Source organism: Mixophyes fleayi, chromosome 5, assembly GCF_038048845.1.
Source record: "Mixophyes fleayi isolate aMixFle1 chromosome 5, aMixFle1.hap1, whole genome shotgun sequence".
Lineage (NCBI taxonomy): Eukaryota > Metazoa > Chordata > Amphibia > Anura > Limnodynastidae > Mixophyes > Mixophyes fleayi.
The window spans coordinates 256,528,296-256,552,173 of NC_134406.1; the positions used below are offsets into that span (position 1 = coordinate 256,528,296).

A 23,878-nucleotide genomic window follows, 5' to 3' on the forward strand; every position below is an offset into this window, starting at 1 on the left:
AGCAAAAATATCTGGGGGTATATTTACTACACCACAGGTTTGAAAAAGTGGAGATGTTGCCTATAGCAACCAATCAGATTCTAGCTGTCATTTTGTAGAATGTACTAAATAAATGATAACTAGAATCTGATTGGTTTCTATAGGTAACATCTCCACTTCTTCAAACCTGCGATGTAGTAAATATACCCCATAATGTTTCTGTCCATGTAACTCCCTATAACTTTAAAGTATATATATTTGCTATACTTATACTTATCCTTATATAGAACTACATTAATATATTCAGGGATTTGTTTGGTGGAGATTGTTTTAAATATGTAAAAGTAAAAATTATGAAAAAGTATATTTTTTTCAATGTTTGTCTATTTTTACACCAGCTATGGACCTAAAGTAAAACAGCTATATATGTCAATATGTTACCAAAAGAAACCCTTAGATGTCCCCAAAAATCAGTGTAAAATTTTCTTCAGTAGAAGAAGAAATTAATTAAAAATTGATGCAAAGGAAATTCATGAAAATGGGATGTAAATCATCCACTGTCTTTAAGGGATTATGTTTTATAGGATACAACCCGGGCTACCCATAATGGACAAATTTAAATTATTTAATGCAAGTTAATTGTTGATTCAGTTTCCAAAACCCCTTCTATTTATGGCCACTGCCCATGTTGTTCTTTGGTGGGGTCTCCCAGCTCTGTGGGTACAGTATGCACTGTATGGGGCAGATGATTTGACAGGATCTCTAGCCAATCCAATTAGATGCCGCATACTAAGTCCACTGCAGTCCGGCTACTTGAGCGGCTGGAATAGAACTTTCAGCGGCACTGCAGTCCAGCTACTTGAGCGGCTGGAATAGAACTTTCAGCGCCACTGCAGTCCAGCTACTTGAGCGTCTGGAATAGATTTAGTCCACCGGCACTGAAAGTTCTCTTCTATGCACCTTGTCAGACTCCTTGCGCCTGGAGCCAAAAGCTGGCTATAGTGGAATTCAAGAATGGTGTCACCATTGTAGACAATAATTGGGAGACTGCCTAAATAGTGAGGTATATCCAACACCTTTAAACCTTTAGTAAAATTAACAGAGATAATCATATTCCATTTGTGACGATGATCAGTTTACATTCTTATCGGAATACTACTGAAATGTTATAATTATAAATGTCCGTAGACGAGCACTTTCATATAAATCAGCATCTATTTCAATGTGTTCTTATCTAATAGTCATTGTTTATTGATTCTTGTTTCAGGTGAATTTGCGACACAAACTTGTTTCCAGGGAAGGTTTGGTGAAGAGGTAGGAAGTGATCAGTTTGGTGGATGTATAATGTTTCATGCTCCAAGTCCTGGCCAACTTCTGTCCATTGGAAGAATAGAATATGTGGAGGTATGTATATAAAAACCAAGAAATAATATCACAGTAAATTAATACTACATAACTGGGAGATAACAAAAGTTGTAACTATGCACATCCTCTATTTATTCCCCCCCTATCATCACCATTTATTTATATAGCGCCACTAATTCCGCAGCGCTGTACAGAGAACTCACACACATCCATCCCTGCCCCATTGGGGCTTACAGTCTAAATTCCCTAACACACACACACAGACTAAGGTCAATTTTTTTATCAGCCAATTATGTTTTTGGAGTGTGAGAGGAAATACACAGACTAGGGTCAATTTTGTTAGCAGCCAATTAACCTACCAGTATGTTTTTGGAGTGTGAGAGGAAACCAGAGCACCCAGAGGAAACCCACACAAACACGGGGAGAACATACAAACTCCTCACAGATAAGGCCATGGTCGGGAATTGAACTCATGACCCCAGTATTGTAAGGCAGAAGTGCTAACCACTGAGCCACCGTGCTGCCCTAAATGTGAAAATACAAGCTTTAAAGCTTTAAAATGATTGGGAAGATGATAGAACTCTACTTTTCAAAAATGAACTTAAAGTAAAGTTGTTAAAGTAGTTGTCAGCATCTAAAAGTTTCAGAATGCAAGATTTTTGAGATATATGAAACAACTATTTTCCTATACAACATAAACTTCCTGTCAGTAATCCTATTGAAATACACACCGGCAGTCAGCCATTTAGCCTTCTTTTGTGGATTAAGGCTGATAACCGAGAACCATAGTTTAAACACAACTACCCAGAGACTGTAAATGCAAAACCAAAAAAACAGCTCAAGGTCTCTCAAGGTATGGGAACTATATAGGTCTAGTGGCCATTTAAAGTGATTTTCAAGTCAGACAGAAGACTGAGTAAGTTGATAGCGGAAAAATATAGGCAAACATCTGTAATAAAAATATATTTTAATTAAAAATTGAATTCTTGTGTTCACACAAACCTGTTTATGAAAGATCTGACATACAGCTCACATGTTCTCTTCTAGGTCTTCCATGCAGGGCAAGCTTTCAGATTAGGCCGCTATCCAATTCACTGGCATTTATTGGGCGATGTCCAGTATAAGTCGTACGTACGGGGTTGCGGCATTCACCAGACCTACAACAGAGCAGTGACCATCCATAACACTCACCACCTGCTTGTCGAAAACAACGTCATCTATGACATCATGGGAGGGGCGTTCTTCATTGAAGACGGCATCGAGCATGGAAATATCCTTCAGTACAACTTAGCTGTATTTGTTCAGCAAAGTACCAGTCTACTCAACGATGACGTTACCCCAGCAGCCTTTTGGGTGACCAATCCCAACAACACAATTAGGCACAATGCCGCCGCTGGAGGCACGCACTTTGGCTTTTGGTACAGGATGCACGATAACCCAGATGGACCTTCCTACGACCCAAACATTTGCCAGAAACGAGTTCCGCTGGGTGAATTCTACAATAACACTGTTCACTCCCAGGGATGGTTTGGCATTTGGATTTTTGAAGATTACTTTCCCATGGTCACTGGATCTTGCAGTTCTTCTACGCCATCCCCAGCTATTTTCAGATCTCTGACCACATGGAATTGCCAGAAGGGGGCAGAATGGGTGAACGGCGGAGCTCTTCAATTCCATAATTTCTCCATGATCAATAATGAGGATTCGGGGATAGAAACCAAAAGGGTAATTTCAAGTTACGTTGGTGGGTGGGGAGAGACCAATGGAGCAGTGCTTAAAAATGCCATCATAGTTGGACATGTGGACGAACTAGGACTTGGCTCCAGTTATTGTACTGCCCGGGGCATCACGTTACCATTCGATGAAGGACTAACAGTTTCATCCGTAAAGTTCATGAATTTTGACCGACCGAACTGCGCAGCAATTGCGGTTACGTCAATTGTCGGGCTCTGTGCGGACAGGTGTGGAGGCTGGAGTGCAAAATTTAACGGCATACAATTCTTCAATTCACCTAATAAGGCAGGATTCAGATGGGAGCATGAAGTTGTTTTAATTGATTCGGATGGCACCCTAACAGGTAAAATGATTTTAAATAAATGGGTACCTTAAAGGGGATGCCCACCCACCCAGGGGATGCCCCCCCACCAGATGCCCACCCACCCAATACCCACCCACCCAGATCACACACTTTGTAAATTAACCATTTTTCAATTACAATATTATCAAATACTAACCCGTTAGGAAACAGGTGCCTACACGGTGTCACTTGTTAACCAGCAATAAGGAGATGTTAGTAAACCCTGTTCTATTACTATATGATGCATAGTATTTGTATTTGTACTTTTAATACTTTAAAGCTCTCGCGTTCAAGATAATTCCCTGAGTGCTTGTTTTGTTTGTATGATACAAGATGAATTATCCATGTAAAATGAAAACTCAATCTGAAGCCATTTCTTCATGTTTGCTTCAGTTATTAATTAGTGCAGGATGTGCAGTATTTATTTCGGTTTATTAGTCATTTTTTATGTTCATTGGGTGTACAGCACTGTCAAAGTTTTTGGAAACCAATTACATTTTATTTAAAGATGTATTTTAAAATTCTTCTGAATGCTCAGCAGTAAAATTCTTATTTTTGTTGCAGGGAAGATTGGAGCTAAAGTGGTACCGAAAAGTGGGCTACTTGATTCCTCGCAGTGTAGCCAGGGCAGTGATTGGAGCGCTGGCTTCCCGGGATATGTCTGTAATGCCACTGTCAGCTTCCACCGGCTAGCCTTTAACAACCCAACGCCGTCATCTCTGCTGGGACAAAATGCCATTATTTCAAATTCTTTTGGTAAGCTAATCATTTTGTTTATTTTATTAGGGTGGAGATAAAAGATCAAAGAAAATAATTCTGGTAAACTAAAGTTTTACCTTGTTAGACCTCATAAAAATCTGCTTTAATTGCATGTGTTTAACAACCGTTTTCAAAGCCAATTAAAATCTTTGACACTGGCGGTCCAAAAAAATTATATAAGCAAATAAAACTGTGCACACCTATTTTGCATTATTTTGTGTCAATTTTGATGTTGCCTGCAGCGTTCTAAAGTATTAATGCACAATTATTATTATTATTTATTATTATCATTTATTTGTTAGGCGCCACAAGGTATCCGCAGCGCCTTACATAATACAAACAGTAGACCATACAGGGTGAAACAGTACAGAACAATAAACACAAAGTACCAATGCTTCAGAAACTCCGGGCAGACATATGGAGTAAAGGCGGAGCAGAAGAGTAGGTATGGAGACAGGAGGGGAGAGGGGCCCTGCTCATACGAGCTTACATCCTAAGGGAGGGTGGACAAAACAGGCACGAATGGGAGGCAGTGATGCAAGGGAGAAAAAGGGACCAGGGGAGAGAGGAGAGAACAAGCAAAGTAGATGAGGGGTTAAGTGAATGTTTGGTAGGCTTTCAGGAACTGGTAAGTTTTGAGTGCCCGTTTGAAGGAGCACAGACTAGGAGAGAGACGGATGGAGCGTAGGAGGTCATTCCAGTGCAGGGGGGCAGCTCGGGAGAAGTCTTGGATTCTGGATAAAATACAATGACGTTCTGTGGGAATGCTCATTAAGTACATTGTACGCTATGCTGCAGGCAAGCTTTGATGAACGCGCTGCTTACGTTCTGTATGACAGGGCTTTTATTATGTCCACACCTAGGTGTCACTTCTTCTGATGATTGTGACAGGTATTATACTGTTTACATTTAGAGCAACCAATGGAATTAGAGTGTCCCTAAAGCAACAGTTTTTCAATGCAAACCAAATAAACAAGCTAATAATTTTGAAAACCCCTACTGTATTAACAGCTCTTTGCAGTAAATTCCTCACTGCACTAACTGCAAAGAACCCTTTCAACTGCTTAAGATGAAACCTCCTATTCTCTACTCTACTCTCACTAATGATGAGGTTATTTTCATTTTAGGCGCCAGTGTAATACCCTTCCTACCAAAACGCTTGACTCACAGACCTGGATGGATGGCCTTGCTGCCTAACGCAGAGTCTTTCAACTGGTATTTCCAAAATGTTGATTTCATCACAAACATCTCATACACCTCTGCTTTCTATGGCTTTAAGGTAATTTCATAAATCAGTAGATGAGCTGAACTTGTTCTGCAAATCTTTATTGTGCATGTAGCCCCTTTGTCCCCCCAAAAAATGACTTGATGTGTTAATACATTGTATTATAAAGCCAGTAAGGCAATACGCGGAACTAGTTGTAGGTTTTTTGTGTAAAATATTGGGATGTAGCTATATCTGCACAAAGTCTGCTGTTCTGGCTGAATGTAGACATTTTCCATGGATTTGGATTGAGCCCGATCTTATATCAAACCAGTGGCATGGTTCTCACTACTGCTCTGGTTAGCTTGGCAATGCTTTAGGTAGGCAAATAAAGAGCGGATGAGAAGTCTCTTTTTTTATCGTCCATTGAATTGGTGCTGGGGCGGCCAGCTCGGGAGATAGAGCCGCATCTCTGATTTATTTAGCTGCACTGTCAGAATCCTTGCATCATCTTAATCCCAGCACCAATGAACCACAGGAGCTTTAAGTAAGCTTTATTTTTATGTCTGCACCCTGCTGGACTTGTATATAATGGTATGGGCATTATAGTGAAATTGTATATAATCATATGGCCTCTTCTGGCTGTTATATACTCATTTCGACATCTATGCTGTCCAGTTTTATGATAACATTTACTTCTTGCATCTAGACCAAAACTCATGGGATTACAGAGCACGTTTTCAGTGTTTGCAGAGAAGTAGAAGTCAGCGCTGGCCAACTAGTGAGGGCATTGCAGAGTAGAGAAGGCACACTGGCGCACCTCGTTGTGAAAACATTACATTTCATTATGCTGAGTGTGAATATTAAAATGCATATTAGGGGTGTGGAGGGGTGCATGGCCATTTTGACTCCACTAAAGGACTTGATTTTGGCTCCAGCTCTGAACCAGTGGAGACACATTTTGAGAATTCAAGTTGCAGAAGGTGGAGAAGCGCATTTCTATTAGAGATGCTCACTGACCCCTGTGAACTGGTTTTGGATCTGAATTAGCTTCGTGTTTTGGTTTTGGTTTTGGTTTTGAATTTTTTAGAAAAACAATCCTAAAATATGCTAAAATCACATAATTTTTTATTTTTTTTGTTCCTACATTATTATTAGCCTCAATAACACTAATTTCAAGTCATTTGCAGTCAATTTTGACCACCTCACAGATCACAATATTATTATCATACACTTTCAAACAAATACTGCAGCGACCTGGCTGGATGGTAAGCGACAGAGCAATGACACAAACATATGGCAGTTCCTAGCACCTAGGACACATTGGCACACAGCAGTGGCAGAAAAGATAAATGGGGGTCTGCCCTCCCTCCCACCCTCCGTGATGTTGGATCTTTAAAAGGAATACAAAACTTGCGAGATCCGAGATTCGACGATATCACAATGATGTTTTGCCTCGTTTTCAATTCCAAGGGCGCGCGGCAGTACCAAGCCTCTGGCATCCCCTAAGTTCGGGTGTGTTCGGTTCTCGAGGAACCGAGCCTGAGCATCTCTAATTTCTATATTCATTTTCACTAAAACAAATCTTCAAACCCACAATAGTGCCACTTGTAGTAAAGAAAGATCTGAGATTTTAGTGCTTCCCTAGATTGTACGGCATCTCCCGAAAGCGGCGTAGGAGTGCAACCGGATTCGCGCAAAACAAGGGCGTAAAGAAGATCTAAAGTGTTTACACTGGTACACAACTTTAAATATGAGATAATGTGTTTTGGTTATAAACTGGTTGTATAAACCTTTTAGTGGCCATGACTTCTTTAGTTCTTCATTTTACCTAAGTCACAAGTGTTTTGTAATTGTAAATGTTTACTGAAAACTTCATGACATATTCCATCTCCCGCTTAGTGTAAGTATAGTAAGTGAAGTTCTTTATTGAAATGAAAGGACAACCAGTCCATTCAGAACTGTATTTTCTGCACACTCCCGTTCTACCTGATTGATTAGAGAAGACAGGTTTGGCTAACAGATAGCTTATGACTAGATTATGGACAATAAGATTCCATGAAGGCAACCTAGTTCTGAGCAAATAAACAGAGCAGAATCCAGATAAATTACACTTTAGTAATTTATAGTTTAACATGTTTGTCCCTACCAATTGCATCTGTAATTTTTATTAACTTAATAATGTAAATGTTTTTTTCTTTTGTTTGCAGAGTGAGGATTACGTGATCATGTCCCACAACTTCACTCAGCGACCAGACATGTTTCAAATAGTTGACGTGCGCAATGAATCCGTGCAGGAACTGAGCTGGAACAATAATAGCAACGGAGACTGGTATTTCAATGACAACACGACTACTCTAACCTATCTAGGTGGGTACACTTGTGTGCTGTTCTGAGGAAACTATTAACCAGTATGAAGTTACTATAGGGCAGATGTTGGCAACTTGTAGCTCTCCAGTTGTTGTGTCCCAAAATTTATAATTATGAAATGGTTTTCACCCTGGATGGAAGGGTGGGGGCTGAGAGATTAATTTGCTGTAGATTGTGGAAATACAGAATATGGGGCCTGATTCATTAAGAAACTTAGGCAAGACATTTCTTATTTAAGTCTCCTTGGACTAAACCATGTTAAAATGCAAGGGGTGCAAAATAGTTTTCTATTTTGCACATAGGTTATATAATGTATGTTTTTTCATGTAGCACACAAATACTTGATAGCTTATTTGCACACTGAAATTTAAAGTTCATATTTGTGTGCTACATGAAAAAACAGACAGTATTTAACTTATGTGCAAAATAGAAAACTAATTTGCACCCCTTGCATTGTAACATGGTTTTGTCCAGGAGACTTGAGTAAGAAATCTTTGGCCTCAGTTCCTTAATGAATCAGGCACCATGGTTTTAATCACCTAAAAAAGGCCATGTGTTAGCCTCAAACACTATACAATATTCCCAGAGATTAAATACAGGGGTGGTGGTAAGGGGGTGCTCAGGAGGTGATGCCAGATTGACAAACTGAGAACTAATTTTGGACATCCCCAAAAGTCGTGTATAGAGGGCTACTAAATCTACAATACAATTTTATTTAATATGAAAGAGCATCCTGTAAAATTCACAAATGTAAATATTTCCATGCCTGTAGGATAATGCTATTGTTCACTATTACCAGCTATTTAGTTACCAAAAGGCCCTTTACCTAGTCTGCAGGAATTATTTTGTGCTTCGGACGAAAGATCTTTCCCACGATCTCAGATGTATTCAGTTCTCACAAGTTCCTCAAACTTTTAAACTTTTTATTTTTACAAAGACAAGAACAGGGATCATTGAGACCCATAATCCCCCATAGACCTGAGTTACTGACCTGCACAAGCATCTGCTTTGGATCTTCTTTGTAGGGGTGTGTGCTTTGAATGTTTTTCTAGATCAGGATGTATATATATTGTTGGCTCTGGGCGCATGCCCAGAACGAGACAATGCGCCACAGAACGCAGCAACGCTCAATTCATCTTCAAATGCAAAGGACTCTTAAAACAGGCTACGATTTCAGGGAGGGAATGGAGCAGGGATGTGGGCGTTTGGTCGTAGTCAATGTACAGTAAAGGCGTGCCAAGCTCAAGCACACGCAGCACCTCAAAAGTACTTGTTTTTCTGCTGTATCTCTTGCTCCAGCTACAGGGCTAGTCTTAGTTCTGATCAGTGATGATGACAGACTTAAATGCATGCTATAACATGTGTTTGCAATCGGCAGCAACTGTAAAAATGTCAGGGAACCTCGAGCTTCCCGGTTGTTGCACAGGCAACTGGGACGAGGGAGCTGGAAGTGACGTCCCGGACGTCATAGCGACGGCCGGGACACCAGCAGGAGCAAGCAGAGAGTCGCGGCGGGGACCACGATCGTCGCGGCTACTAACGTTAAGCATACGTGCCTTGATAAATCAGGCCCTGTGTGTTTCGTATTTGCATATAAGTATTATAGAGATGGTGAAGCTTGAATCCATGTGTCAAAAACCTGCTCTTGCTACTGTATTAGTAACTAATCTATGTCTAATATACTGTAGAGCTTCAGATCTCAGTGATAAACGAGCAGGACAGCTCTGAACATTTGTGGTGGTGTAAGATTTACTTAGTCACTAGACAGCAAATCAGGCTAAACTTATATGGTAGGACTTAGAAAAAAGTCACGGGCTTCTCATTCACAAAAAGGCAGAATGTCGTAATGCCACCATCAATGGAAATTCACTGCCGACCTGTGCGCCAACAATAATGTATGAAATTGGACACAAGGTAAAAGCCCTTACCCAATGCTACATGAACCTTGTCTGTTTTGCTGTCCAATGAGTAGTTAACCCTTATATCACTAGAATTATTTGGTATGTGTGTTTTGCTGCTTATCGTTGAGTTATTAAGCATTTTCTTGAGTGTGGTCCTTCAGAATGTGATCTGGAACCTTTCAGATCAGAAAATCGCCCTAGTATAAAACTCTTCTGTATTACAGTATGAACAAGTCAATATCCTGCATTCAGGACTGAAGAAAATAGGTCAATCATCAGTCAGGGAGACCTGATCATTATCAACATTGCCTAAATAAGAGACACCTGCTATTTTTTATTATTATTATTATTATTATTATACTCACCAGTGCGCCACACTAAACTATCATGCCCCCCACCCCCTTCCACACTCACCCCTGCCAATGCCCGCAGTGCTATAATGTCCCAGGTCTCCAGTCTGGAGTCTGAGTATAAATTTCTGTAGATATAACTGGTCCATGGAGCCAACTGGACCTGCTACCTACCGATCTGTTAGTTGGGAGAGTCGGTATAATCCAACAATAAAGTAATGCTTTACTTTCTACACGAGTTCTACATTCAGTGACTTTCTTTTTTTTTTCATCTCTTTGTGCCAATATGAAGACAATCTCTGCTGAAATTATATATTTGAAGCAATCAGCCTAAGTTGTATTTACTCTCTGAAAATAGCCACCATATAGATTGATTTCCGTTTACATAAACCGTTTTATCACTGTAGTGTCTGGAAAACGCAAACTCCGGAGACGTTCCGTGGCTGGAATGCTGGATACAACTATGTCAAACACCAATGTGAACCTGGTAGTCTACCAGTGTTACTTCAAGGGCTGCATCCCTCCTCCGCCACCAACTAAAGCAACACTTAGCCCATCACTCCATGAGTATGTATCACAGTAATGTATACAGTGCATACAGTATACACAGTAAAGTCAAATGGCTTGAAAGTGGTAGTCATCTACTATGCATGGATTTAATCTTTTCTTTGCCCCCTGGGCCACTTTTGATTACTTTCCATTCACTTCCAACTACTGTAGATCTCCATAGTCCTGACTTTTCCACATACATATAATTTGTTTAACAAAAACGAATATATTCTACCAGTAATTTAAAATGGAAATGAAACATGTAACAATTTGATGGAACAAGAGGTAGGTAGCTGTCCCTGCATTTTTTTTTGTTGCCCCAGACTCAGCCCTGTGTGCCCTGTCCGCAAATCCAGGCCAGGTGGGTGGAGCATGTTTCTTAAGTACATATGGGTGGGCAGAATGAAGACGAACCCTACGTTCATGCCTTTGGTAAGATGCCTGGGGCCTGATTCATTAAGGAAAGTTAAGTAAAAAAATTGAGTAAGTAGTCTCCTGGACAAAACCATGTTACAATGCAAGGGGTGCAAATTAGTTTTCTACTTTGCACATAAGTTAAATACTGTCAGTTTTTGCATGTAGCACACAAATACTTGTTAGCTTATTTGTGCACTGAAATTTAAAGTTGATATTTGTGTGCTACATGAAAACACTGACAGTATTTAACTTAGGTACAAAATAGAAAACTAATTTGCACCCCTTGCATTGTAACATGGCTTTATCCAGGAGACTACTTACTCAATTTTTTTTTACTTTAACTTTCCTTAACGAATCAGGCCCCTGGTAATTAAGCCATGCAGAAGAAATTGCAGCTTAATAATTTTGTTTTACTGAATAGCTTTTCTATAGTAGTGTCAGATATGTAAAATGATTACCATTGTACATTGACTAAGCAAGGCCCCATACTTGCTAACACCTGCTTCATTTAAGATTAGTGCAGTGTAGAACCAGGTATATTATATGTCAAACATGCTAAAAGGTACAATAAAGGGCATGGCCATTCTCTGATTAAATAGTATATTATTACTATTATTATTGTAGATTTGTAAGTTGCCACAGTGCTCCGCAGCGCCGTACAGTAGGGAAAACAATACATACATAAAACAGGGACATACAAGGTAGACAAAATAAACGCAGACATGAAAACAAAGGGTATGGAGGACCCTGCTCATTAGAGAGCTTACATTTTAAATGGAAGAGGGCACATCTGAAACAAGAGGAGCAAATGTGGCTCTGAGTGGAGATTGGGACAGTTGTGAGGGTGCATTAGTGAGAATAGCGTTATCGATCACCTCTAAAAAAGAGATGGGTTTTCAATGAGCGTATAAAGATTTGAGGGCTGCTGGAAAATGTGATTGAGCGTGGGAGGGAATTCCATGAGTGGGGAGCAGCTCAGGAGATATATATAGTCTACATAAAACTACCTCGCAAACAACTGTTGGTAAAATACTAAAATAAATCATCATTTTGAAACCATTTCACAATGACAGAGATTGTGACCAAAATAATGCCATATGTAAAACAGCTATTAAGGATTATACAGTCTAATTTTTGTAGCTACTAAAAACATTCTTTATTTTCTCCAGTCTTTGGTCTAATCTTTGGTCTAATCGTACCTTCTGGGAATCATCAGTTGAAAACAATAATACTGTCCCCACAGAAGGATCAAATGTTGTGATCCCTCCAGGTAATACATTTTATGTTTTTTTTTTTTTTTTTTACCAATTTCTTAATTTAAATTGTCACCTTTATAACAGAACACAATACAATTTTATTTTACACAATGATGTTTTAGCCACAGTTGGTGGATAAATTCTTCAGTTCTTGCTACCCTGATTTAGCTTTGATAATAATAGTTGTATTATTAGTGTATCCGCAGAGCTAGTAACTAATCAGCCCAGGCTTCAGGCAACTGAGCGACCTAACTCTGTTACTGAGGTTAGTGGTGAGAGGATAATGTTATGATGTAGCAGAAGAAATGATGTATAATGTAGGTAAAAGGAAGGACTCATGCTAACACAATGAAGTGGTAAAACCCTTGCTACAAGGAAGGAGCTCTTATTTTAATGCACTTATAGTTAGATGAAGTATTACGGAAAAGGAGGGTTCAGAAACTGCATCTGAGACTTAATACAGTTTATAGGTGAAGTATAAGGGAGATGGGGAGCTCATAATACTGTGATGTAAGGTGAAAGTAATAATATTAATATATGCAAAACTGATATTCAGGGAGAAGAAATATTTCCTTAATAATATTAAGACAGAACATTTAGATCCAAGTTTCCACCGGTCCCAGTGTCATTCTTTTTTAAATAACATTTTATTAACAGCATCAAATAAATACAAACAAGTAACAGATAAACATCCAATGAAGACAATACATACAATCAAGGTGCAACTGGTTATTATTACAAATAAATGCAAATGTACAATAAGCATATAAAGCAAATTAAATCATTTTGATGCTTTTTTTATTAAATTAGGGGAAAATGAAAAGGGGTTAAAGGTAAGAGGGATGGGAAAGAAAGATGGAGAAAGGGTGGAGCGGGTTTACTCTCGGGCAACAACAATACAAAGTTATAAGCTTAGGTTGAGTACGGGCTAGAACTAGAAGAGTATTGCGGATTTGCCATTAGATTGAGCCCAGGTAGTCCAGAAGTTATAGAAAGAGGCAGATGAGTTACTCAATGTGCCAGCCATAGGCTCCTTATCATAGACATACCAAAATTTCTTTTGAGCGTAACTATGGTCGGAGGGTGCTGGCTGTTCCAAGAGCTTGCTATTAAGCAGATAGCCTATAGATCTGTCTGAATCATTTGTTCAGAAGTTTAGGGAGGTTAGCAAAAAGCAGTAGAAGTAGTATATATTTGGGCTGGAATAGTATATCTGTAATTGTTATGCTTGAAATAAGATTACAAACTTCGGACTACAAATTATGTGAAAACATTTATTTTTCATAACAAATTTTGTGTCCCTCAGGCATTTCAAAGGTTGGGAGCTATGTGATATGTTGGGAAATAAGATAATATACAATGATAAACGCTTTCCTCATTCTCTAAACCTCTTTCCTTTGGATATTGTAGGCAAGTGGGTTGTAGCTGACGTAGAAATCCCTTCTCTGCAAAAACTGACTATTTATGGTGTCTTAGAGTTGAGAAACCTCACAGGCAACTCAACAGCTCAAGGTGCTGCCACCTTCACTACAACTGTTCTCAATGCTACATACATCTCCATACAGGTGAGTAACTCAACAGTGTCGTACTAGAGCTACAATTCAATTCAGGAAAACAGGTGTAACTCTATTCAACTAGATGCCTCAACTATATATTTGTTACAGATTACTCTACTGCTTACCTTACTTGCATGACAAAGTATCTTTGTTTCATTATATTAAACATGTTACGATTCCTATACTGTATCTGAGTCAATTCCAACTTTTCTTGTACTTTGGGCTTTGCGTAGGGTGGACGATTAATCGGAGGTACAGAGAATGACCCATTCCAGGGAGAGCTACGTATTATACTAAGAGGAAATCATTTAACCCCAGAATTACCTCTGCCAAATGGACCAAACCAGGGTTCAAAGGTTATAGGTAAGTACAGAAGTCTCGTAATAATACTTCTCTACCCAATTAATCTCTTACAATCTGATTTTTGTTTACAAACAGCTAACACTGATAGAAGTAATTGAATGTATGTCATTTGCTGCTGGGAAGAAAAAGGGACTTTCAAAGTAAAGTTTCTCAGAAGTTTTTATTCATCTTATATTTTTAGGGGTCTTTGGGGAGCTTGATCTACACGGACTTCCTCGTTCAGTATATAAAACCAAGCTGGCGGAGACGGCGCTGGTTGGATCACAATACGTCAGTGTAGCGGAGCCTGTAGACTGGAAGGTAAGAAATAGTGGTGTTTAGATCACTAGTAGGCAACATGTAGCTCCTCCCAACAGGTCAAGGGTTACAAGTCACAGCAAGTTTAGTTTATTTTGTAAATGGGAAAAAAATAGTGCGCTATACAATATGATACAGTCAGTTATGATCCAAATAATCATATAGGTCCTGATTTATTAAGGATCTTAACTTCAGAAACTTCTTATTTTAGTCCTCTGGACAAAACCATGTTACAATGCAAGGGGTGCAAACTAGTATTCTGTTTTGCACATAAGTTAAATACTGACTGTTTTTTCATGTAGCGCACAAATACTTGATAGCTTATTTGTACACTGAAATTTAAAGTTGATATTTGTGTGCTACATGAAAAAACAGTCAGTATTTAACTTATGTGCAAAACTAAATACTAATTTGCACCCCTTGCATTGTAACATGGTTTTGTCCAGGAGACTGAAATAAGAAGTTTCTCAAGTTAAGATCCTTAATGAATCAGGCCCATAATTCTTACTGCCTATTACTGACTCATACTGGCTGCTCCCAAAATGACATACTACTGAAATGTCTCCAAAGAATATATAGAAGTATTGATAGGAGCGCCAGTATGTCAGACAATTTTAATGGATAATATAAACAGCACATAACATGTATCAATAAAATACACTCATCTAGAGTACATATTGTATATAGAAATAAAATAATAAAAAATATATTAAAACCACAATATTGTAGAGAAAGAAACCAGATTACAGCTACCTGCTGATATTAGTATTTGAGTATATGGCTAAATATTTGAACATCCATGTATAGCAAAACTGAGGTACCGGTAATCGCTCTCAAATAATGTACTTAACAGATTCCAGTGTATACGTGGATAGTATATGATTCCTAGAAAAATTGTGTGAATAAAAAGAATGGTTGTTTGGTTATCCTGTAGATGTAATATAAAGTCCACTTTCAAATCTCAGATGTATTTATCCATTAAATAGTTACCAGTTTCCTATCCTAGCTGTATCCAAATATTAATGGATAAATAGATCTAAGATTTGAAAGTGGACTTTATATTACATCTACAGGATAACCAAACAACCATTCTTTTTATCCACACAATTTTTCTAGGAATCCTATACTATCCACGTATATACTGGAATCTGTTAAATACATTATTTGAGAGCGATTACCGGTACCTCCGTTTTGCTATACATGGATGTTCAAATATTTAGCCATATACTCAAATACTAATATCAGCAGGTAGCTGTAATCTGGTTTCTTTCTCTACAATATTGTTGTTTTAATATATTTTTTTTTCTATATACAATATGTACTCTAAATGAGTGTATTTTATTGATACATGTTATGTGCTGTTTATATTAACCATTAAAATTGTCTGACATACTGGCGCTCCTATCAATACTTCTATATAGTTTATTTTGACAGGTTTACATCTATTCACAGAAAATGGATAATGTCAGAATAATACATTTGCTGAGTTATAAATCTCTTAGAATCATCATCAGAGGATATATCTAATTAGGCTTCAACTTTGTCTACGTGAGTTTAACATTAAAGAATTTAGAGTTTCTCAAACTTCTGTTTGATTGTCTCTCTTTTGTATTAAGTATTTCCTTCTATGAGTTGACTCAAATAATTATATTAACAAACCTGTCATAGGGATATCCTGAAAACATGACATATTACCCATAAGTATTTTGAAGAAAATAGTTTTTTATTCTAAGAATGACAAATCTTTATTTATAAGGTGGGAGAGGATATTTTAATCACCACCAGCAGTTACAGTGCTTGGCAGACAGAAACCAGAAGAATTATCGCTGTTTCACCCGACCAGAGAAACCTCACTTTAAATGTATCTCTCAGCTTTACCCACTCTGGTAAGTGCTGCAATGTTGGTTTCGAAAGATGCATACTCTGCGCGATTCAATAAAGTTTATTAATGTTTTTTCAAGCATTTTAAGGTTACAAAGCAGGGGCCTGATTCATTAAGGATCTTAACTTAAGAAACTTCTTATTTAAGTCTCCTGGACAAAACCATGTTACAATGCAAGGGGTGCAAATTAGTATTCTGTTTTGCACATAAGTTAAATACTGACTGTTTTTTCATGTAGCACACAAATACTTGATAGCTTATTTGTACACTGAAATTTAAAGTTGATATTTGTGTGCTACATGAAAAAACAGTCAGTATTTAACGTATGTGCAAGGAGACTTGAATAAGAAGTTTCTTAAGTTAAGATCCTTAATGAATCAGGCCCCAGATGCTTAAAGAGCACCTGTCATTGGGTCCTCTGAGAGAGCTTTTTATTCAAAGTGCTCTTTATGTGCTGTACTCTATCCTAGGCATCCTTCCTTCAGTCAGAAAATCTGTGAGATATAGCGAACGCCGGCCTGGTGGTAAATTAATCAAGCTGTAAGTTTCCGATGGGTTTGAAAAGTGGAGATGATGCCAGTAGCAACCAATCAGAGTCTAGATATCATTTGTTTAGTACATTCTACAAAATGACAGCTAGAATCTGATTGGTTGCTATAGGCAACATCTCCATTTTTCAAACCCACCAGAAACTCTCATCTTGATACACTTACCCCCTGGAATCAAGCTCTCTACTCTCCAAGCCTGATTTACCAAGTCAAGCTTTCAGGACTTCACTATGCTCGCTCCTGGCCTGACTTCCTGCAGTGAGGGTTAGAGGAAGCTTGGACCATGAGAGAGCATAGCATGCTAAATTAAATACTCTCTCCCAGGTGAATGGAGAGTAAACCAGTTTTGCTTCAATTTAGTGCACAAAACACTATGCAGTACTGCAACATAAAAACTCATACCTTAGGACCTACTGATAGGTCCTCTTTAATCTGACTTTTTCCCTGAATGTGATTAAGGAACAGGCTCCACCCACCCATTTGACATCACCCAGTGTAAGAACATATCCCATAAATGTACAACAGTTGAGTTAGTCGATAAAGCACATAGAAATAGGAGGAGTATCTATAATTTACTTATTTTATTTTCCAAGAAGTACTGTTACATGTAGTTAATAATAATTTGGATCCTCCTTAAGTAGTGACTAGGTCTTCTACATGTGCACTTTGAAGTGACACGGAAATGAAACTAGCAGGAAATGCCACTAATCTAAATAACAAAGTATTCACTAAGACATAAAACAGCTTTTAGCAAAGTGAGTGAAACTAAAAGTTAAATAAAGTGGATAGATGTAGTAAGAGCTGGCAAATTCAGCGGCATTTGTGAAAGCCTTAAAGACAATTTGTAACAACTATTTAAGCAGTAAACATATATGATGTTAGGAAAAACATGTTGAACAGAGAGATACAGCAAATTTTCTTACAATTCGAGTTAGACCATTCCCGCCCACCAGATCCTCCCCCACTGGGGTGGGGTACTCAACTTGCCTCATGATAGAGACAGACAGATACACTAATTAATGTCAAGATTCCAATGTTATTTGGGCTAATATTTAAACTACTATTATGTACTGTTTTATAAATTTAAGTATATGTCTAAATGTGCATTTTTTTATTACTGTATATTCTATCATATTTATTCTATTATATATTGGCCTTAAAATACATTTTACTAAACACCTTTTAAATTTAGCCCGTTGAAAGATTAAGTTAATATAAAAAAACAACAATAGAAAGAATCTGAAATTACATATTAAGAAATATACACAGTTTCCTGGTAACATGTCAGCCAATCCTAGCAATCCATATTCTAAAGCTACAATAATATGAGATAGAATTGCATGGAATAGCAATGACAGTATTAAGAAAAAATGTAAGGTCATTTTATTAGCCCTATATATTATGAGTTTAAAATAATAAAAATATGTATTTAGTTTTAAATCTGTCTCCAGTCTTAAAATGTATATTTCCTTCCAGCTAACACCTATCAAATACCGAACACATCCCTGAACTACACTCTAGCAGCCGATGTCGCTCTGCTTAGTAGAAACATTAAGATCATTGGCCAAGATTACCCTGGGTGGTACAGTGAATCCTTTGGTGCCCGGGTTCTTGTCAGCACGTTTTCAGCCAACAGTATGGAATATCGAGGTACGGCGAATGTTTAATCCATAAAATAAAACAGGGTACTTCTGAAATATTTGCGCCCCACAGTTTTAAACTTGCCATTTAAAGGGCATCTCCACTCAAATCAAATTTTGCCCAATTATAATCACTGTTATTATTATTATCCTATGACAAAGACTGTCTGAAATTTCCTGTTGGAAACTGGGGAACACACTGTTGCTGCCATTTGACAGATACATTTGAATAGTTTGATGCAACAATGTTTTTTCTTTCTTAAAGAAGCGATTGAGGCAGAATTCTCATTTCAAGTATCTGAAGTTATTTCATTAAGTTGTTGTATGTAGAGTAATTCTTTTATAGAGCTAAATCATTTTGAGTCGAGTTACCCTGTCAGTTGCGCCCATTTCCTGCAAAAATAGAAGCCTTGCTGGTTCCTATGAAATTCAGAGGTTGAATTGTCATGAATTTTCGTTCATCCCACAAATTGACTTGTGTCTAGAAAATGTCTACATTTTAAAGACAAACACTTTCCTTCATAATATTAGATTGCTTTTTAATTTATAACAGTTTTCTCGGGTTGCATAGAACAATTCCAAAATTCACAGTACAACATTATTTATATCATAAATTGTCATTTAGATATTACTTTCTTTAATTGAATGAATGAACGAGATTGAAAATAGAATGCAACGAAGACCATGGTATCAACCCTACACATGTCTCTCATTACTGCTTCTTATTTCAACTTTTCTTTGGATTATATTACAATTTAATTATTATGTTTTTGAAGGCAGTGCAAGAATTGAGAATGTCGAATTCTACCACTCTGGTCAGCTAGGTTACACCGATCCCACAGACCCACGGTATTCTTTGGCTTTCCTCAACCTTGGAGAGGTATGTCTTCTTTACCTTGTCTGTCAATAGGTAATGGTCCTTACTGTCTACAAAATTGGATGCCAACATATTTGTTTGTCTGTTTCTAAAGGGTGTGTTATGGTAAAATGTGCAACCATTGCAGCATATTCTATATAGATTCAGTAGTCTCCTGTTGACATTAAAAAAAAAAAAAAACTCATAGCCCAAGCAGAGAGTTAATTCATGGTTGACTTGTTTTTAGGTCATCATTCAGTCATTGAATACCCTGCTGCATAGACTGTGTGAGTTCATCGCCTAAGGTTTGTGCTGAAGTTATAACCCCAAGGAATGTGAACTATGGTAAACACTTTCTACAGGTCTAGGAGGCCACATTGTTAGGGACAGATCCTATGTGGTCCAAATTCAGGCTTTTACCCAGGAAATTTGTTGTACCTGGGTTAGGATGATCAGTGGGAAAAGACATTGATAGTTTCATTATACTTGGTACCCAACTGGTAGCAAGTCATGGTATTTTATAGAATGAAAAAAACATTATGTCACATGGAAACCTTAATATTATTAATTGAACAGTTTGACAAAAATATTATATGTCTTTTTTAAGGTATCTTCAAATGAATCTTATGTTAAGGGATGCGCCTTCCACAATGGATTTTCTCCAGCAATTGGCGTTTTTTACACAAATGGCCTAGACGTTGATGACAATATTATTCACTTCACTGTAGGAGAAGGTAAACCATATGCAATGTTGGCAAACGTTTTATTAATTGTCTGTCGTCTATTGAGCTCACCCATAGATTGACAAACTTCTTTGTAGGATCTGCCTTGCATAGGAGCAAAAAACTTGTAAATTTGAGAGAGATATCATTGCCATAAGATATAAAACAGTGCTGTGTAGGTCAGTTCTAGAATGACGGAATGTTGTAGAACCTTGTGGAACCTTAGTAATGTATAAATCACTTCCACCAATTTCACTGACTTTGTTCATAAGTATCCAGAGCTATATATTTGGTCAATTGCCAGCCCACGAGTCATTTACTATTCCATGCTGGCCAGGCACATCATGAACGGGTGTATGTTTTAATGGTCTGTAACAACAACTGTACTATGGCCAGACCATGGTTAATATTATTATTATTATTATTATTATTATTATTATTATTATTATTATTATTATCTTCAGAACAACTTTGCCCTTGGTATGATGACTACTCTGTAATTTCCAACTACCTTGACAAATATTTAACTGCTTTAAATTTGTGATAATTATTATCAGGGAGTTATCCCAGAGCTGATCTAAGGTTCAGTGATCTGTAACTACCACATTAAGTATTGTTCATATACGTTACGTGTTCCGTTATCATGTGTGGAGTCCCAAGGAACTTGGTTTGCTCACTCGTTAAAAAAATTAGTTATAACTAAGCTTTAACATTCTACGGAATTTTGGAAACAACCATGGCAATGTTTAATATCACCTACAATTATACCTGTACAAATTATCTATGTTTGGACATACAGAATACAATGTTTAGTAGGTTGCTTTAATGTATATATATATATACACAAGTTAAGGTAAAATTACCTCACGAAAATGAGTTTGAGCCCTCACTATTCACTATTCTAATTTTTTTGTCAAATAATGTCAGTATACCAAATTTCAGGTCAATTGGATGAGCCCTTTCTGAGAAAATATTTTTTTCCACACACACACACTAACTAACACACGCCGCTAGGCTTTTTCTTTTATATATTAGATAATGCTAAGAATTTAGTAGGTCAGTGTATAACTCCGCCCAGCAGGTGGCGCTGCAGCTTGTTTGTTTTTTTTCCACACACAGACTAACACACGCCGCTAGGCTTTTATATTATAGATGTTTAAATTTTCAAGAGCAGAGGCAAGCTTAGATTTTAATATAGACAATCTCAACAATGTATCCTAAGGAGATACATAGCATACGTACAGTATAAAAACAGCCATATAAATCCTTAAATACATGATAAGAATGCTGACAAATTTCATCTTCACCTAAAATGGGTAAAATAGGTTGTGTATACAAGAAATAATCTAATAAATTAGATTAATTAAATAAATCTATAAAATAAGAATTTAAAGGATGGTATGGCCACAAACAGTAAAGCATCAGCAGTACAATTTATTTAAATTACAGATTTCCCACACACCTTACCAAGGTTTATTCCAGACTCCCATACTACATATAAATTGAGATTCTTAGAACTTACGCTTACACTTTGATTGGAAGAGACAGAAACAATCACATAACTTAATGTGAGTCGACTTTAGGTTCCCCCAGGTTTCTTTTATGTCATAGTCTATTTGGGTGCAGGCGAGGCCATGCCAAATTATACTCTCAAATCTGCTATCTATGGTTTGTCTTTTTTATTATTGTTAATTTGTGAAATATTGAAGAAAGAGAATAATATGTTATTGGCAGGAATCCGAGTATTGGGAGAACGTGTAAACGTAAGAGGAAATCTTGTCGCCCTTGCGGTTTGGCCTGGTAACTACCAAGGAAGAGCTGAAAAAACGAATACCCTGTGGCATGCTGGAATAAAGGTTGGCCTTTTACGTTATTAACTAGTCTTTAAATGTGTTCCTTGGGGGACAAGTCCAAACAGAAATAATAATGTTCAGATACATGTATAGTTTCTACCATTAAATTCCTATATCTGACCAACATTGCTACACACACAGCCCACTCAGTAATTTTACCTTTGCATTCTTGCTGGTCCAGTGTGCAATATGATGTAGCACATGTCCTTGTGTTTCAAACTCCCATTGTCCCATAGATTGTAAGCTTGCGAGCAGGGCCCTCTTACCTCTCTGTATATATGTATTACCCAATATTGTTTTATTAATGTTTGTTCCCAATTGTAAAGCGCTATGGAATTTGCTGGCGCTATATAAATTGATGATGATGATGATGATGATATTACAGATGACTTCAAAGTAAAGCAGCACCTTATGAACAAATTCATACAGTTTTACTACTTGTATTTCTAGATCAATGAAGGCACAGACATCGTACTGCAGAATAATGTGGTTGCTGGCTTTGAAAGAGCTGGATATCGCATCAACGGAGAACCTTGTACAGGTGTGAAATTAGTCAATGAAATACAAAATTCAGCCCATAATTATTGTTGTCCACAGTATTTCCACAGCAGCTGTAAATAATTTGAGTATGTACTTTTTTTATTTAATGGGAGCATCGTTTTATAATTTAAAAGCAACATCCTTGAGACTTGTTCACACAAAAAGATGGTATAACCCATGAAAACTAACATGTATTTTAGTACTGAGATTTTGGTTTTCCCATTTTTTTTCCATGCTCTTTTAATGCATTGCTCTATTACAGTACAATCTATTGTTCTAGTAGTGATGTTAAAGCTTGAGAAATAGGTTGTGCTGCATTCTCACAATAATTTAATAATAGTTTAAGAAGCCATTCATTCTATATTTAATTTGTTTTTTGGGGCATTAGTTAACTACTGAAAATCATAGTAACAGCTGAAATTTGTGAATGAGCCCTGAATGTGACATAGTATAAAAAAATCTGGGTTACCAGTAGAGTCACGGGCAGGCTGGGCTGGGGGGTCAGGGGGGCATTTGCCCCCCGGGCCAGTCACTGGGCAACCTGTATTTATTTCCTTTAAAATGTTTCTAAAAGGCTCCTGAGTCGAGTCTTGGGAGAACGTGTAAACGTGAGAGGAAATATTTTAACCCCCAGGCTAAAATATACCAGCCCTCCCCTGAGTAGAGTCATAAAACTATTTAATCTGGGCCTGCTCTGTTGCATGCTCATCACTGTAGTGAATTTATGTGAATCAGACAAATGTAGGAACATGTGTCTTATCTAGAAGAACCCCCCAATGTATATGCATTGTAACAAAATATATCAGATATACAGATGAAAACAAACTACTGTTTTGGTGTTACAGGTATCACTAATCCCAATCCGCAATGGTTCAACAATGAGGCGCACGGTGGGTTATATGGGATCTATATGAATCAAGATGGCCTTGACGGTTGTTCTCAGATACAAGGATTTAATGTATGGAAATGCTGGGATTACGGCATTTATATCCAGGTAATTTTTAAAAATATATTACAAAGTGGATGTGCCTTTTTTCTGTAATATTCTAAAATCTAAAACCCACGCGTTTTTGATTTTGTAGATCATCTCCTCGGTGCAGATCTCTGATGTGTTCCTTGCAGATAACGGGATGGGAATACTGCCTATTATATACACCCCTGCAGCCACCTCCCACCAAATTTCGAACAAAACCGTTCAAATCTCGGTAAGAAACTGGAGAATTAATTGGCAATTGTTTTGTATTAATTTAATTGCCTGAAATTCGAATTAGATGAAACTAAAATAAACGTATATATTAATTACACACTCTTTAAATCTTCCTCTTTGTATGTCCAATTACAGGTAATTAACTGTACTATATTGCTGACACATAATAGTTTTATTTTATAACTGG

General features: G+C 37.5%; 1 protein-coding gene across 1 annotated transcript in view; it reads left to right on the forward strand.

Annotated features, from left to right (window-relative positions):
- The window catches only part of PKHD1L1 (PKHD1 like 1), a 120,010-nt gene that overhangs the window by 78,573 nt on the left and 17,559 nt on the right, over positions 1–23,878 (forward strand). Inside the window, 18 exon segments of the mRNA XM_075214430.1 lie at positions 1,247–1,383; positions 2,392–3,421; positions 3,986–4,177; positions 5,308–5,459; positions 7,595–7,754; positions 10,413–10,584; positions 12,141–12,241; positions 13,638–13,792; positions 14,017–14,146; positions 14,328–14,446; positions 16,200–16,329; positions 18,350–18,523; positions 19,290–19,393; positions 19,977–20,103; positions 21,826–21,947; positions 22,395–22,485; positions 23,330–23,478; positions 23,567–23,689. Coding sequence (XP_075070531.1) covers positions 1,247–1,383; positions 2,392–3,421; positions 3,986–4,177; positions 5,308–5,459; positions 7,595–7,754; positions 10,413–10,584; positions 12,141–12,241; positions 13,638–13,792; positions 14,017–14,146; positions 14,328–14,446; positions 16,200–16,329; positions 18,350–18,523; positions 19,290–19,393; positions 19,977–20,103; positions 21,826–21,947; positions 22,395–22,485; positions 23,330–23,478; positions 23,567–23,689 — 3,368 coding nt within the window.